This window comes from Orycteropus afer, unplaced genomic scaffold, assembly GCF_000298275.1.
Source record: "Orycteropus afer afer isolate SDZICR_OR568_19922 unplaced genomic scaffold, OryAfe1.0 scaffold00487, whole genome shotgun sequence".
Lineage (NCBI taxonomy): Eukaryota > Metazoa > Chordata > Mammalia > Tubulidentata > Orycteropodidae > Orycteropus > Orycteropus afer.
The window spans coordinates 1,235,473-1,252,119 of record NW_006922074.1 but is presented as its reverse complement, the minus strand read 5'-3'; the positions used below and the strand labels follow the sequence as shown (position 1 = coordinate 1,252,119).

Below are 16,647 nucleotides of genomic sequence, written 5' to 3'. Positions count from 1 at the left end.
GGATCTCCTACATAGATCCTCTTCCAAGTGGTTGACAGTAGTAGCCGGGCACCATCTAGTTCTTCTGGTCTCATAGTCATATAAGCTGCAGATTGGATGGTGTACCAGTCGCTAGGACTAACTGTTTCCATGAATTTTGGTTTTCTTCATTCTTCTTTGCTCTGGATGAGGCGAGATCCATTGTTGCATCTAGATGGCAGCTTGCGAGCTTTTAAGGTCCCAGTACTATCGCCTCAGTAGGAGGTGAAACAATATTTTGTGTAGTATGTTATGCCAATTGAGCTTGATGTCCTCTGCGACTATGGTCCTGAGCCCACAAAACCTCTCTCTTCTTTTGTCTATAGCCTGATGCCTCTCTGAATCTCACTTCACTTCCCTCCATACCTAGATCCCCTCTACAAATGCATGTCCAATTTCCACTGCATATCACAGTATCAAGGATGGCTTTGTCTGAGATAAACGTTTCCTTGCATTGAGCTAAAAACTTCCCCCAATCCTTTTGAATTTCAGCCAGTGGTCCTGGCTGTACCCCTTAGTGCCCTCAGAACAAGACTGCTCCCCCCTCCCTTTGACAGCCTTCAAAACCAGTTCTGATTCTGACACTTTATTCTCTCCTTTTGGCTGCTGTGACTCTAGCTATGGCTGGTTCAACACAAGCATGATTTTGGAGGGGAAGAGCTATTTGCTGTGGCTGACTGAAAGGTGAGCTTTTGAGTTTCAGCTTGAGGAAAGCATCTCCCAGGTACCAAGGTAGTAGCAGAGATTGGTTCATAGAATACCTCTCTGTACTGGCCAACCCCAAAGCCTGATGCAGACCCTTAGGCTAAGTGGAACTATCCTTGGTCCTGAACATCACCGTACACAAAGACAATGGTTTACACAGCTGGCTGGGCATCTGAATCACCTGGACAACTTTTCACATGTGGTATTGATTAACAAGCTTACAAAAATCTCTTAATGTTTATGTAATAATTTAAAATTGACTCTTAAGTTTTTCAGATATATTATCTGCAAAATATAAGTAGCCTTTTCTTTTTAGACCTCATTTTTTTTCTTTCTCGTGTCTAACTGCTTTGGCCAGTACCTCCAAAACAATGTTAATTAATATGAGTGGTAGTGATGGTCCCTGACTTGTTCCTGAATTTAATAGTAATCTTGGAATGTTCCTGTGTTAGACTGGGTTCTCTAGAGAAGCAAAACCAGTAAAGTTTAGAGAGAGAGAGAAAGAGAAATTTATCTTAGGAAAATGGCTTACACACATACAGAAGCTTGCAAGTCCCAAGTTCTTGGATCAGACATCAAGCTGGAGGCTTTTCCTGACTCACACAGCTGCAGGGGTTGACAAGGTCAAGGTTGGCAAGCAGTATACTTACTGTCTGTTGACTCCAACAAATGATGAATCCAAGATCTCTGGGCCAAATGGTGGATTGTTCGCTCACAGACAGTTGTAGGCAGCACAACAGAATCCCATCTACAGAAGAGTGTCTCTTTTCCCAGGATGTCCGTAAATATACTGGAAGCAGGCCACACCCCTAGAGAAATGCCCTTTCGACGGATTTGCTGTTCAAAACATATATATCTGATCCCATCATGGGAACAACCCACATCACAATTGCTTAAACCACACAGAATTGTGGTCTAGCCAAGTTGACATGCAGCTCCAACTATTACAGTTCCACATTAAGGAAACACTGACTTGAGAAATACAGTTACACTGATATTCATATATAGTCATATTAAGGAAGATTCCACTATTTCTTATTAAGCTTTTAAAAATATCTGGAATGGTAGCTTTTATCAAAAGTACATATCTCATATCCTAATTTGTGTCTACTGAATCAAAACCTCTGAGGTGGGCTCAGGAATTTGTATTATAAGAAATTCCCTGAAAACCACAACCAAACTTACTGCCATCCAGTTGATTCCAACTCCTGGTGACTCTCAGTGGGTTTCTGATGGTAAATCTTTGCAGAAGTAGAGTGCCCTGTCTTCCTTCTTCAGAAAGGCTGGTTAGTTTGAATAACCAACCTAGTGATTAGCAGTCAAATGTCTTAGGCACTGTGCCACCAGATCTCCTCAAGAAATTCCCTGGGTGGTTCTAATTAATAGCCAGGTTAGAACTCTTGTACTCAGGCTTGATTTTTCTCCTAACTTTGGGATACCTAGGACTTCTATCCAGCCTCTTCCAGGGAAGAACTCACTCAGTTTTTCTTTTCTAGAATAAATTCTGTACATGAAATTATCTACGTAATGTAGATTATATAGATGACATAAGCATTTATAAGATTTACTTATTATTCTTTTGATATTTCAACCATATTTCTGTAGTGACAGATGTTTTTCCTCTGGGGTATTTAGAGGGAGGGTGTTCAGAGCCCACTTCCCTCCTCATGCCCAGCTTGTGACAAAGGGCATTCAGCATTGGTCCAAGCCTGCCCCTCCTCCATCCCACATCTCATCCCCTTTGACGTTACATGGCAATATGGTGGTAGAAGGAAGTATTAGGAGCTTGGAGACCTGGGTTCAAGTCCCAGTCCCATCATTGACTCACTGTATAACCTTGAGCAAGTCCCTTCTCCCTTGAGGCTCTCCTCCATTCCCGTCTCCCCAGTGAGGTTATGGGACCATCTCGGGTTTCCCATTGCTAGAAGAGCAACATGCCTGTGAACTCATTTGACTACCTGGCCATTTTCTCAAGGAGCATCCTGTGGGACTAACATCCACAGAAGGTTCTTTGGGAAGTGCTCCCCATGCCATCCTCTTGGAGGGAAAAGGTTGCGGCAGGTTTTCTGATGTATCTGGTCATCCTAGGTTAACTGAAAGGGGAGTGAAATTCTTCCAGCGGAAGGTGGAGTCTTTCGAGGAGGTGAGCGTCCAGGATGAAAGGGGTGGGTATGGGAGGGAGAAGAAGAGGGGTTGGGCTCTACTTTCTTGAGGGTCCCTTTAGGCCAATCCCAAGCTCTGGGCCTTTTATCAGTCCCAGGAAGCCTCTGATTGGTGTTGGCGGTGGGAGCACAGTGACAGTGGGATCATGGTGGCCATTTGGAGTCAATTTATATCTGAGCTTCAGTGAGATTTAGGGATGGAGAGCTGCTGCCTCTTCCCAGTAGCAGCAGCACCCCTGCCCGCCATGTTTCAGACGCTTGCTTCCTACTGACACGTGGGTTGATGTTTCTGCACCCACAGTAGACAGACTTCAGCAGGCTTCCAGATTAAGACAGACTAGGAGGGAAGGCCTGGTGATCTCCGTCTGAAAATTAGCCAGTGAAAACCTTATGGACAGACACAACTTGCCTCATGTTATGGCCATGGCAGCTGAGGCTTAGGGAACTGAAGGAATTCTCTGAGGTCTCACAATAGGTAAATGGTGAAGTGCAGATTTAGAGCCAGGCCCAAATGGTTCCTCCCTGAGGGAGCAGAGAGCCACAGGGGGCAGGACAAGGGTTGAGGGAGGGGTGCCCTTCACCAGTGTCTTCATCCCTCCCACTCCTGCTTGCCGTGTTGACCGCTGCTAGGTCGCCCGAGGAGGCGCAGATGTGATTATCAACTGCACTGGAGTGTGGGCGGGGGCACTGCAGCCCGATCCCCTCCTTCAGCCAGGCCGGGGCCAGATCATTAAGGTGAGTCGGCTGGTGGGGGATGAGACCACGAGCTTTGTTGATGGAAAGGTTGTACTTCATGCTGTGTCATCCCAGAGATAACAGCCGAGCCAGGGATATCTGTCAGAGGGCCTCCCGAGCCTTCTGGGAAATGACACGTTAAATAAACAGCAAACTCCAATACCACAGCCCAGACTTCCTCTTTCAGGGTTCTTCTTAATTACAAAGCACACACGTCTGTGTTTGTAATATGTGGGAGCTGTATTATAATGAAAGCAGCAAACATGGATGCACTTCATTGCGTTAATGAACATAATCCTTACCCCAGCTTTTTGAGATGGTACCATCATGATCACCACTGCCATCTCACAGATGAGGAAACCGAGGCACAGAGGAGTTAAGTAACTTGCACAAATTCACACAGTAGTTCGTAGTAAGCCTGTGTATGTAACCATCATACCATGCAACCACTCATTGCATGCACGCACACGTGTATGAATGCATGCCTATGTATGAGCATGTGTGTGTGCGTATGGGTATGTGTGCATTCATAGGTGTGCATGTATGTGCATATGTGTGTGTAAGTGTGCCAGGTTGGGCAATCCTACTTCCGTAGTGATACTGCCTCGGAAACCCAAGGAGGGGTCGCTATGAGTCGGGGCCGACTCGACAGCACAAAGCAACAACAACAAGTGTACATGTGTGCATTTACAGGTTTGTGTGTACATATGTGAGGGTACATATGTTCATTCGTAGGTGTACATCTGTGTAGGTGTTGTGAATTTATAGGTGTGCATGTGCATATGTGAGTTTATGTATATGCATCAATAGGTATGCATGTGTGTGCATATGTATTTGTACATGTGTGCATTCATAGGTGTGCATGTGTATTCTAGGTGTTCATATGTGTATATGCATGTGTGTGTCGGTGGGCATGTTTGATCCCATGTGGGCAAACATGCATGTATGTGTACATACGTGTGCTGGAACTTTTCTGTGGACGTGTGGGTGCGAACGTGCTGCTTCGTTGAGCAGAGGTGCTTCTTGATCAGTCAGGTGCAGACTTGGGGCAGAGGAGCCATGAGAGGGCTAATGAACCTGGCCTTGCCACTCTTCTCAGAACATCTGGTCATCGAAGGGAGCAAGGGCAGGAAGAGCCTGCTGATCCAACTCCCCTGATGAGACTTCTCTGTTCTGAACCAACAGGTCAATGCACCTTGGATGAAGCATTTCATTATCACCCATAACGTAGACAGTGGCATCTACAATTCTCCGTACATCATCCCAGGGTAAAAACTGACTGTCCTAGGGCAGAAGTGGGGCACCTTCATGCTTTCTTTATGATCCTGCTGCCCTCCCCAGGACCTTACCTAGCCCCTCAAGTTTTTTTTTTCCCCTCCAGTGTTTTTTGAGTAAGTTTGAACCATTAAATCCCTAGGAAGGTAGGACTGAGCCTTGGTCAGGCTCGATGTTGAACATACTTTTGGATGCCAGTAGTGATGACGTGAGAGACAGCAGCAGTGAATGTGATGGCAGTGACACTAGAAGTGATGTGAATATCAACAATGGCAGTGGCTGTGGGAATGGTGACTGGGGTTGATGGTGGAGGTGGTGATGTTCCTTAAGATGCTGGTGATGAGGATGGGATGACAATAATACTGATAGTGGTATGGTAGTAGTAGAGATAGGATTGTTATTGATAGAGAAAACAGTGTTGAAGAAGGGATGATGATTGGGGTAAGGATGGTAGAGGGGTAGTGTTAGTGGTGGTGGTGAACTGGTGTGGTTGTTGATGAAATCAATGTTGATGGTGGTGATTGAGAGTAGGAGTGGTAGTTCATGTTGATGGAGATGACACTATCAATAATGATGTTAGTAGTGTAATAGATGTGATATAGTCTCAAAGGCAACATTAATGGTGTGGCAGAGATGATACTATCCACGGTGATGTTAATGATGGTGGTGGAAATGGTGATTGGGGTTGATGAAGATGGCATATTAATAGTGGTAGTGAAGGCAGTAGTGAAGATGATGCTAATGGAACTGACAGTGTTGATGGTAACATTAATAGTGGTGGTAGAGATGGTGGTTGGTGTTGATGGTGGTGGCACTGGCATTGCAGTGGTGATGATGGTATTGTTGCAGAGATGACAATGTTGATGAGAGTGGTGATTTGTTTAGAGACGGTAGTAAGGATGAACATAGTGATGGCCCTTAATGCATCTCAAAGACATCATTTTCCTTCATCATCCACCCTCCTCGCTTTTATCTAGGATACAGGAAGTGACTCTTGGAGGCATCTTCCAGGTGGGGAACTGGAGTGAGACAAACAATATCCAGGACCATAAAACCATCTGGGAAGGCTGCTGCAAACTGAAGCCCACTCTGAAGGTACCATGGGGAGGGGCATCAGGGCCCTAGACCAGGGACCCGGGAGCTTAGTCACGAGAACACTCGAGAATGGGGAGATTCTACCCCTGGAATAAATGGGCAAAATTAATTCCAGCAGGGGACTGTGAAACACACCAGAATTTGATGATGTACAGGGAAGTCCATGCTGTGGGCTGATGAAACCTACCTAGCCATGGCTAAGAGTACTCTCTCCTAAGGTGATATACCAAAGAACCTTAGTCTGTTTTAATAGGTAGAAGATGTATTTGTTGCAGAAACCTGTGTTTTCACATTTGCCTGTTAGTGGTGAAGACAGACAGTAGTGATGGTGGTGAGGGTGAGGGTAGAAGTGGTGGTTGGTGTGGATGGTGATGAAAATGTTTGAGGATGGAGATGATCATGGTGATGGGGGTGATGACTGATGAAAATATTATAGGTAATGACTGATGGTGGTGGTGGTTGATGAAGATGGAGAAGTTGCTAGCATTGGTGGAGGTGGTAGTAATGATGCCAGTAGTTGACAAAGTGGTAATGATCATAGTGGTAATCAATAAATGTGACTGTGAAGATGGTGGTGTTGGTGCTAATGGTAATGGAGTACCAAAAACTAACTCCCCATCACCTACAATTGGCAGCCTAAAAAAAATAATCCAGAGTTAAGTTGCTTACACTTTTTTCTTCCCAGGAAGCAAGAATTATTTCTGAATGGACTGGCTTCCGGCCAGTACGCCCTCAGATTCGCTTAGAAAGAGAACAGCTTTGCTTTGGATCTTCAACCACAGAGGTATGTTCTCCTGGCAAGGAAAGCAATGTCCTCCAGCCCCAACAAGACAGCTCTGATATTTCCAGGGGACAGTCATGTCTGACCTCAGCCTCCCTGGCAGTCAAGGAAGTGATAGCTAATAACCCCTCCTCTATAAATGGGGAAAGGAGCTCTGGTGGCATAGTGGTTAAAGCATTGGACTGCTAACGAAAAGTTGGCGGTTTGAACCCACCAGCTGTTCTGCAGGAGAAAGATGATGTAGTCTGCTTCCGTAAAGATTTACAGCCTTGGAAACCCTTTGGGGGCAGTTCTCTGTCCTATAGGGTCACTCTGAGTCAGAATCGATTAGATGGTAGGATGGTTTTATAAATGGGGAAACCTGAGGCTCAGCAGTGTTAAAAGATATGCTCAAGGTCACATAGAAGTCCTTGTTTTGGTTTCTAAAGCCTATGGTTGAGTAGAAGGAAAATGGGTACTTGCTGAGCATTTACTTCGTGCCAGACATTCAGGCAATCCTATGTCATGAATGAGCTTATTGAATCTGCTGTGCAGTTCTCCCCATGTTTAGATGAAGAAGCTGAGGTTCCAAGAGGTGAAGTCACTAGCCTAAGTTAGAGCACTGGTGAGGGGCAGGTCTGGGATGTGGTTTGAACCTTGCTGTAGGTGACCCTAGAACCATTTCTTGGATGTCCATTTTAAGGCTGCCCTATCATCTTTCTGGGGTTCCTCTCTCATGTCCCCTCATGAGATAGGAACTGGACTTATTGACACCATTGAAGTTATCCTGGGCTGAAGGAACTGATCTAAGTAAGTGGTGGCTGGATTTCTGCCAGGAAAGCAGTCCTCGCTACCTAGGTCACCCTCCCTGCATGATCCCAGGCATGTGTGTTTGTGTAGAGGGGATCTTGTGTGTGTATATGTGTATAGAGGGGTTATGTGTGTGTATAGAACAGTTTTGTGTACATGTATGAATGTATAGAGTGGTCTCACGTGTGTATAGAGCAGGGTTGTGTGTGTGTGTGTGTATGTGTGTAGAGGGTTCAGTAATGGAGAATCACATATGGAGTCAAACTCCCTACTGATGCTTTTAGCTTTCAATAATGGCCCAGAAGTCTTGTTTCCACCCTCAGAAAGAATTAGCACATTAACCAGAGTCTACACATATGATTCCCTGCCCCTCCTTCCTCCCAAAGTGGGTAGAAGCATGTGTCTATTAACACAGAAGGTTCATCAGTCCAGAGCAGGATGGGAGGCAGGAAAGTGATTTGAGGAACTTCTGACAATGCAATGGGGAAAATCTCTGACCTCAAGCTCTAGATGTGATTCTACTCTTCTTGGGCTGAGTGTGTGATTTCCTGGCCCTTCTCCTGAGTGAAAGAGAAGCATCTAGGTTGTTGTTGTCCAGCTGCCCAAATGGCCTCCCTTCCTGCTGTCAGGGGCTCCCACTATCTCAACAAGCTGTCGAGAGAAGTTTGGGGTAGTGTCTGGCTTTGCCCAGAACCTTTCAGGAAGATCCCGAGTTTCAATAAACAGTGAACTCACAAAAATGAATGGGGTTGAGGAAGTTCAAATTTAGATCCAAAGTCTCCTGAGGCAGAAAAGCTTCTTCTTCCCCTTTCAATGTCCTTCAGTGACCCAGTCACCTTTTCTTTTGCCTCTTCCAGGTCATCCACAACTATGGCCATGGAGGCTATGGGCTCACCATCCACTGGGGCTGTGCCCAGGAGGTGGCCAAGCTCTTTGGGAAAGTCCTGGAAGAAAGAAAGCTATCCAGGAGACCACCATCCCACCTCTGAAGACTTCAGTGACCACCACCTCCACGCAAGGATTCCAGGCTCTCCTCAATCAACTAATCAAGGACTCTACTATAAATGGTCACTTACCTTCCACCCCAACCTTGACTTATTTCCATAAGAAGTATGAGATGAGAGGAAACCATAAGGTTTCCCAGCCTGACCTAGGCCTCCTCTGGTCCCTGTAATCACTCTACCTTCTCTAGAATGTTCCACATTCCACCTCAACTTCTCTGCAAACACACTGAAAAGGATTCGTTCTCTTTTCCTCATGGTCATATTGGGCCCAGACTAGGAGATTTTTTCAAGGTTCCAGGGCATGGGGAGCAGTGCACTTCCTGGTGCTTGGACTGAGGTACAGTGCTTAGGTTTTGACCAAAATATTTCTTTACTCACTCTGAAATTTCTCTAGGGAGTGTGAACCCTACTGATCCAGGCTAGGTGTCCACAGGAACCCTTTAGAGGAAGTCCATATTTAGATCCAAAGTAAGCCTCCTGTTCTTTTCGTAACTAGAGGACCTCTTTGAAATGTGGCTTCCTTTGGATTCTGTCCTGAAAATCAGAACTGAAGGGGCGTGGGGAAGACCTGCGACCCATACGGCTCTGTAGAAGACTTTGCCATGCTTGAGCCCTTCACTCGCTCTTTGTCTAACACTCCTGCTTTTTTCCTGAAGATGGGTCTACAGCATAATTTCAGTGAATTTTTGGCAGTTTGATGAATTTACAAAACACTAGTCTCTCTCCATTCGATTGAGTTGACACCTCTGTGAAGTATCATTTGACCATATGTCATAAGACAACCCAGTTAACTGGTCGAATAACAAACATGTTTAGTGCTTCTGTTCTACCTCCTAGTTCATTGTGTAGTGACTAGGGTCTTAGAAGCTTGCAAGCAGCCATCCAAGGCACAACAATTGGTCTCTATTCACCTGGAGCAAGGGAAGAAGGAAAGTCAAGAATAGGAGGAAGATATGTAACATGTGGCTAATTGCCTTCATGAACAACTGCCTCCTTTGCTATGAGAGCAGAAGAACTGAATGGTACTTGGCTACCATGACTGAGCATTTTGATCACAGACTCTATAGATGAATGCTGATCAAAAGGAGGCAAAAGAAGAACAGAATTTCAATTTCAAATTCTCATGGACTACAAACTTCCTGGTGCCATGAAGGTTGGTTGAACACCTGAAAACCTAAAATATCTCCTGAAGTCTTCTTAAAACCAGATTATTGTTTAACATAACTGGTAAAATAATCTGCCTTGTGCATTATGCTCTTGTAAGAACTATCTAAACAGGATCAAATTGATGAAAGCAACTTGAAAGAGTAGACAGAACCTTAGGGGACAGTGAATTTCTTAATGGGGCAGGAACAGCTCAGAAAAAGAGAGTGTGAATGATTGTACAATTCAAGGAATATAATCAATGTCACAAAATGGTACGTATAGAAACTGCTGGATTGATTTCAGTTTTGCAGTGCATATTCTCAAAAAACAAGAACATAAATAAATAAATTTTAAAAAATCAATTAGCTATAACTGTACAGGTTTATTTCCAGAGTTTCAATTCTAATCCATTGATGTCTACATCTATACTTAGGTCAGTACTACACTGTGTTGATTACTGTAGCTTTGGAGTAAGTTTTAAAATTGGGAGGTGTAAGTCTTCCAACTTTGTTCTTTTTATTTGTTTTCAAGATTGTTTTGGTTATTCTAGATCGTTTGCAATCCCTTATGAATTTTTGAATCTACTTGCCAATTTCTGAAAAAAAAAAAAAAATCCAGCTTGGATTTTGATAGGAATTGTGTTGAATCTATAGATCATTTGGGGGAGTATTTATAACTTAACAATTTTAAGTCTTCTGTGAACATAGAATGTCTCTCTCCTTATTTAGGTTTTTAAAAATTTCTCTCAGCAATGTTCTGTTGTTTTCAGTGCATAAGTCTTGCACTTCTTTTGTTAAATTTGTTTTTATCATTCTGTTTGATACTATAGTGAATGGAATTGGTTTCTTATTTATGAACTTAGGAAGAAGTCCGTTCTCTTGAATGGTGGAGAGAGAAGCAATTGAAGTGGTTCGTTAAATTTGTTGTTGTTAGATGCCATTGAGTTGGTTCCAATTCACAGCAACCCTGTGTACAACGGAATGAAACACTTGACTGGTCCTGCACCATCCTCACAGTTGTTGCTGTATTTGAGCCTGTTGTTGTAGCCCCTGTGTCAATTCATCTTGTCGAGGGCCTTCTTTTTCACTGACCCTCTACTTTACCAAGCATAATGTCTTTCTCCAGTGACTGGTCCCTCCTGATAACATGTCCAGAGCATGTAAGATGAAGTCTTGCTATCCTCGCTTCTAAGAACCATTCTGGCTGTACTTCTTTCAAGATAGATTTGTTCATTCTTCTGGTAGTCCACAGTATAGTCACTATTCATTCTTCACCAACACCATTCAGAGGAATCAATTCTTCTTCAGTCTTCCTTATTCATTGTCCAGCTTTCACATGCGTATGAGGCTGTTGAAAATAACATGGCTTGGGTCGGGTGCACCTTAGTCCTCAAAGCGAAATCTTTGCTTTTTAACACTTTCAAGAGGTCTTTTGCAGCAGATTTGCCCAATATAATATAACTTTTGATCTCTTGATTGCTGCTGTTCATCAGATAGTCTTGACTAATTGAGAATGATCAAATGAGCTACGCATGAATGTTCAAATGTCAAAGAATTAGAAGACGATCCAATATCGCCAGTGAGCCAAGTCTGACTGAAACCACTGAATCTTTGAGGAGCCAGAAGATGTTGCAGGATGCCCTAGAGATTTAGGGATGCCATCTTGTGTGTCTCCACAGCACCTCTGCGTCCCTACATTAGTCCCATGTCACACTGCGTTGCAATGATCTGTCTATGCCTGCCTGCCCCCCTGCCCTGTGAATGCGTAAGTGTAAGGACCATGCCTTATTATTTTCTGCATCTTCAGTATGGAATCCCAGGCCCAGCATTTAGTGGATACTACATACAAAGTTACCACATGCCATAACATAGCTCATAATATAGAGCTATGATGAACAGACTCAGGAGTTGACCTCAATGTTGCTGTGGGCTCCATGTATCAGTAATCATCCATGCCATCTGCTGAAAGGGTAGGTTTAAGCCACGTTTGTACCTCTTGACTTCAGCCCTCCCTGACCCAATTTAATTGGACCAGGACTGGAACCAACACTAACCAAGGCCAATCAGAGTCCTCTTCTGAGAATCTGAAAGTGGGACACTGAACAGCTGAGTCAGGGCTATTTGCAGAACTGAGTTATAAGGCCATGGAGCCACTGAGGGTCGAAGCCATCTGCCTGGTTGTTAAAGAGCAGCCACCTCCAGGAGGCAGACAGAAGCCAGTCTACAGAGAGAAGCAAGAATGACAGTCGCAGAGCAGAGAGGAAGCCATTTCTGGCCCTACTGCCTCCCCAGTTTCCTGTTGCACTATAAGAAGTAAGGCTGGACTTTATTTCCATAAGGTCTCTACTCTTTCACAGGCTGCCCACTGCTTTCAATACACCCACCAAACCTGGCCTGTAGATGTATTTTATGTGGCTCACGCACCACTTAAACATTTTTTGATCCAACACACTAAAAATTGGAGATTTCACATGCAAATCCAGATTTCTGTCTTGAAAATAGGACAATCTAGCTGTGCAATGAAATCAACTGGAGCTGAATAGTGGCAACTCCCTTTGGATGGGGCCCATGTGCCTCCTCTTCACCACAGTCCTCATCTCTTCCTGTTGCTTTTTACATCTTCTCTGCTTCACTCATGCATGTTCCCTGGCTGTCCTCTGTAGGAAATTAACTGCTGATCCCAATCTTATAATACCAGACCAAAACAAAACAAAACTCACTACCATTGAGGCAATTCCAACTCACAGCAACTCCAACTGAGTTTCTGAGGCGGTGAATCTTTATTGAAGTGGACTGACCCATCTTCCTTCTGCAGAGCAGCTTGGGGGTTTGAACCATCAACCTTCTTGTTAGCAGTCAAATGCCTTAAGCACTGCACCACCAGAGCTCCTCTAATCTTATAATAAACAAATTTTGTAGTAAGCTCCTTCTTAATTTGAGTTAGCCTAAGTGAAATTTCTGTTTCTTGCAACTGAAATTGCTTTGACTAGAACACTGTGGCTTACACATCCATGGCAATATTTCTGGACCCTTAATTCTATTCCATGGATCTATATGTCTCATAGATGACAGATCTCAACCACTGCCCAACCAACAGCAAATACCTTCATTTTGGTCTGTGCCAACAGGATCCCAATTTATGTTCCAGAGGCTGGCAGGTATCTCTTGGTCCTATGGGAGGTAGGCCCCTCCCTAGCCTTAGGGGATGCCTCATGACTGGCCTAAACCAGTCTTGGTAATATGTTACTTTCTGCCAGAGATTGGTCCAAAGGTGGGCCTGTGACCCAGGTCTGACCAATGAGAAGCATTGGAGGACTTCCCTTTCCAACCATAAACAACAGAACCTTGTGAAAGAAAACTTTCTGCAATTGCTCCTTCTCTATTTGACCTCATTTGTACATAAATATGATGCCTGGCAGTTCAGCAGCCATCTTGTAACCATGAGGCTCCAAGCAAGAGGGCCAAATGACCAACATGCAGAGGACAGAGGAGAAGAAAGACAGAAAGATTCTGGGTCTTTGATGACATCATTGAACTGCTGAAATTTCCCTAAACTGCATGATTCTGGCTGGGCTTGTTGTTAACAATAATTATTCTAATGTTTTAAGTCACTCTTGATTGGGTTTATTGCTATTTGCAGCTGAAGTTATCCCAATCCTTTGGTATTTATTCATAATAACCAAGGGAGATTCTTGATGTCATCATTCAAGGTGTTCTGTTGCTTAACATTAAAAAATAATGAATATCCACATTCATTCCAAAGCCAGTTCCTAAGATTCTCTTTCATCTCATTGCCAGTACCACCAGGGGTATGTAAGTGTTCTTAAGAGAATATTTGAAGTAGGGAAAAGAAAGAAACCATATAACCCTGGCTACATTGAACATCTTTTGCCATTTTCTAAAATATTTCCTAACACTGAGAGAAACAAATGACATTTCCTTTGGTGAAAACAGTAGCTCTCAAATAGCTCAAAATTAGCTACAAAGCGTCTTCAGTTAAAGGCCCTGCTATTTCAGAAGCTTGGACAACTTTCATAGCAGCTCTCGTATCATTCAATAATATGGATTTTTTTTTTTTTTTTTAGAAAAAGGGCAGGTGCTTTAGAAGGGAAAGAGTTTTTAACTTTTATTTTCTCAAGAAGAGCACCACACTACCATTGCTGATCCTTTTAATCAAAGATTCTGTAGAAGAATCCTGCTCAAAAGGGGAGAAAATGCAGACTAGAATTTCAAATCTCATGAAATCCAGACCTGGCAGAGCCAGTGACCTGGATGAACCCCTGAAACTATTGCCCTGAGATAATCTCTAAACCTTAAACCAAAAAACACCACTGCCATTGAGTCGATTGCAACTCAAAGCAACGCTCATTGGGTTTCCAACACAGTAAATCTTTATGGAAGTAGATTGCCCAGTCTTCCTTCTGCAGAGCAGCTAGCTGGTGGGTTTAAACCACCAACCTTCTGGTTAGCAAATGCCTTAGGCACTGTGCCACCAGAGCCCCTTCTTAAACCAAAAACAATCCCCCCAAAGTCTTGTTTAAACCAAACAGCTTAATTAGTAAAGAATGCCTGCCTTGAGAATTGTGCTCTTTTAAAGAACTATCTCTATGGGAACGAACTGACAACAGCAACTTGAACGATTATAGGAACCGTAGAGGCAGTGTGTTTATACCAATGGGGGAGGAGTAATTTGGAAAAGGAGGATGAGAATGACTGGACAACTTGACGAATGTAATCAACGTCACTGAATCGCACATGTAGCAATTTTTGAATCGGTGTATGTTCTGCTGTATATATTCTCAACAACAGCACATAAAATAATCATAGTCATAATAAAAGGGCCACAGACTTCAATGCTAGCCCCTCTACCCTCATCCCTGGAAAACATGCCTACCCCCAATTACCCCCTCACCCCCTGCCTACAGCTCCACTGGGTCATCTGAGGATAAAGAAAGTTAACATGAGCGTCCGGCAAAGTCTGACCAGCTGGAAGGCCAAAAAAAAAAAAAAAAAAAAAATGTGAACTGCTGTATGAAAAGTGAATTTACTCTGTAAAACTTCACCCAAATCCAAAAAAAAAAAAAAAAAAGACAAGCAAAGGCTCCATGCCACCCAGGAGAGCTCAGCAGCCTAGAAGTAATGAGCGCCACAGCTGCTCACGGTTCAAGGATGTGTGGGTGTCAGAAAGAGGCAGTTCTGCTAAGCCACATTCCCTCTGACTGCATGGGTTGAGGAGGCTGCATCTGTGGCCCTGTAGTTCAGCGTCATGGTATTGTTTACTGTCAAGCCAGGACTTGAACCTGAAGAAGCTGACCCATTAGAAGACAGTGTTGTCTCCAACAGATACAAAATCATAATGTTAGCAGTCAACCATGTAACTTCCCCCTTATTGAAACGGAGATGATCATATTTAAGCAAGGTGATCATGCTTAAATGAGATGACCTTGGATGGACAAAATTCCCAAGATCATTAAGCCAAAATATTACTAGAACATGACAAACTAACAAACTTAGACCCTTGCAATATCCATCACCAACATGTTTTAATAAGAGATGAGTGTACACATTTGGCTTCCTTGTAATGTTTACTTCCAGCACATAGCTCCAAGAGGATGGTCAGTCTTCTCTGGTTTTTGATGGGGTCTGGCAGCCTCCTCCCTCCTCTCGTAGTTCCCCCACTTTGACGATGGGGGAAAGGTTTGTGTAAACCAAGCCTTGGAGGTGGATGCTGAGACAGAAGTCCATTCCTTCCTTCCAAGTGAACACCCAATTGACTTCCCTCTCTTCCCTTAAAAATGTACAAATGTCACACGTCTAGGCGCTCCCACCCCTTGCCACCTTATAGCATCCCTGACATGGGGTCCATCGCTAGAACCCCAGGATCTGCCTCTATGTGAAGACCAAGGCTGGGAAGCCTAGAAACCAGGGAGGAAAGAACAGCTTCACGTCAGGGGTCTGGATCCCGGGGCCCCATGGGAGCGTGTAGTTGGTGTAGCATTCTTTCTGGGTCTCTGGCCTTAGAGCCATCTACCTGTCCTCCAAATCCAAAGCGCTGGTGCTTCACAGAGAGAAAGAGGAAACCTGAGTAAACTGTTTTCTTGCCCCACGAGTCGCCATCAGCCTGGCCAAGGAGGGAGCCAGAAAAGAAGCTCGGAACAGCCTTTGCTGCTTCTGAAGGGAGGGCCCTGCTTCCCTTTGGACTTGAGTCTCACCTCTCTTCGGCCTCAGTCCCCAGCTCCTGGGGTAACAACTTTCTGAGGTTGTCATCCAGCCCAGCCATCCCCATGGAAACAAATGGATGCCCTGGAGGCAGGCACAGCAACTCCAGAGTAGGGGTGGGGGGCACATGGCTCAAGTTCAAATGCATGACCATCTGCCGGAGTCATCACTAGTCAGGCCCTGGGGAGGCAGACAGAATTGCCCTTTTGGGCATTTCTCAGATGGAAGGAAATGCTGGTCAGGCCACACCCAGTCACCTGCAGTTTCAAAGATGAAAGCCTTGGGGCCCAGGCTGTAGGAGAACTGACTAAACGAATCTGGTTGGTAGATGGCAGGTGTTGTCTCACCTGGGTGGGCAGGTGTTCCATGGTCCTGGTCTGTGTCTACAGAGATGATCTGTTGTTCACTGAGGGTGTGACCAGCCGATTCTGAATGGCATCACTGGACACTCCCAAAGTGGCGTTTTCCCCACGTAGAAGCACAGATTATTAACACACCTTCCACACACACATACAGAGAACCCCCTGAGAGCCAACGCCTTCCCATCTCTGGGGGGATCTCAATGAACATGAGCAAATGGAGTGAAGACACAAAGCCCTGTTGGTTCAGATCATACGCTCGGGTTCTTGGTGGCGGCAGTGACAGTCAATATACCAGCTGGGCTCCACCAGCTCTTTGCACGCTACTGCCTCAAAGACCAGCTCGCCCTCTAGCAGTCA

General features: G+C 44.5%; 1 protein-coding gene across 1 annotated transcript in view; it reads left to right on the top strand.

Annotated features, from left to right (window-relative positions):
- Positions 1 to 8,549, top strand: part of DAO (D-amino acid oxidase) — a 12,339-nt gene extending 3,790 nt beyond the window's left edge. Inside the window, exons 4-10 of the mRNA XM_007954983.2 lie at positions 637 to 702; positions 2,812 to 2,866; positions 3,516 to 3,620; positions 4,806 to 4,888; positions 5,873 to 5,990; positions 6,676 to 6,774; positions 8,418 to 8,549. Coding sequence (XP_007953174.1) covers positions 637 to 702; positions 2,812 to 2,866; positions 3,516 to 3,620; positions 4,806 to 4,888; positions 5,873 to 5,990; positions 6,676 to 6,774; positions 8,418 to 8,549 — 658 coding nt within the window. The remainder of the gene's footprint in view (positions 1 to 636; positions 703 to 2,811; positions 2,867 to 3,515; positions 3,621 to 4,805; positions 4,889 to 5,872; positions 5,991 to 6,675; positions 6,775 to 8,417) is intronic.
- The last annotated feature ends 8,098 nt before the right edge of the window (positions 8,550 to 16,647 follow it).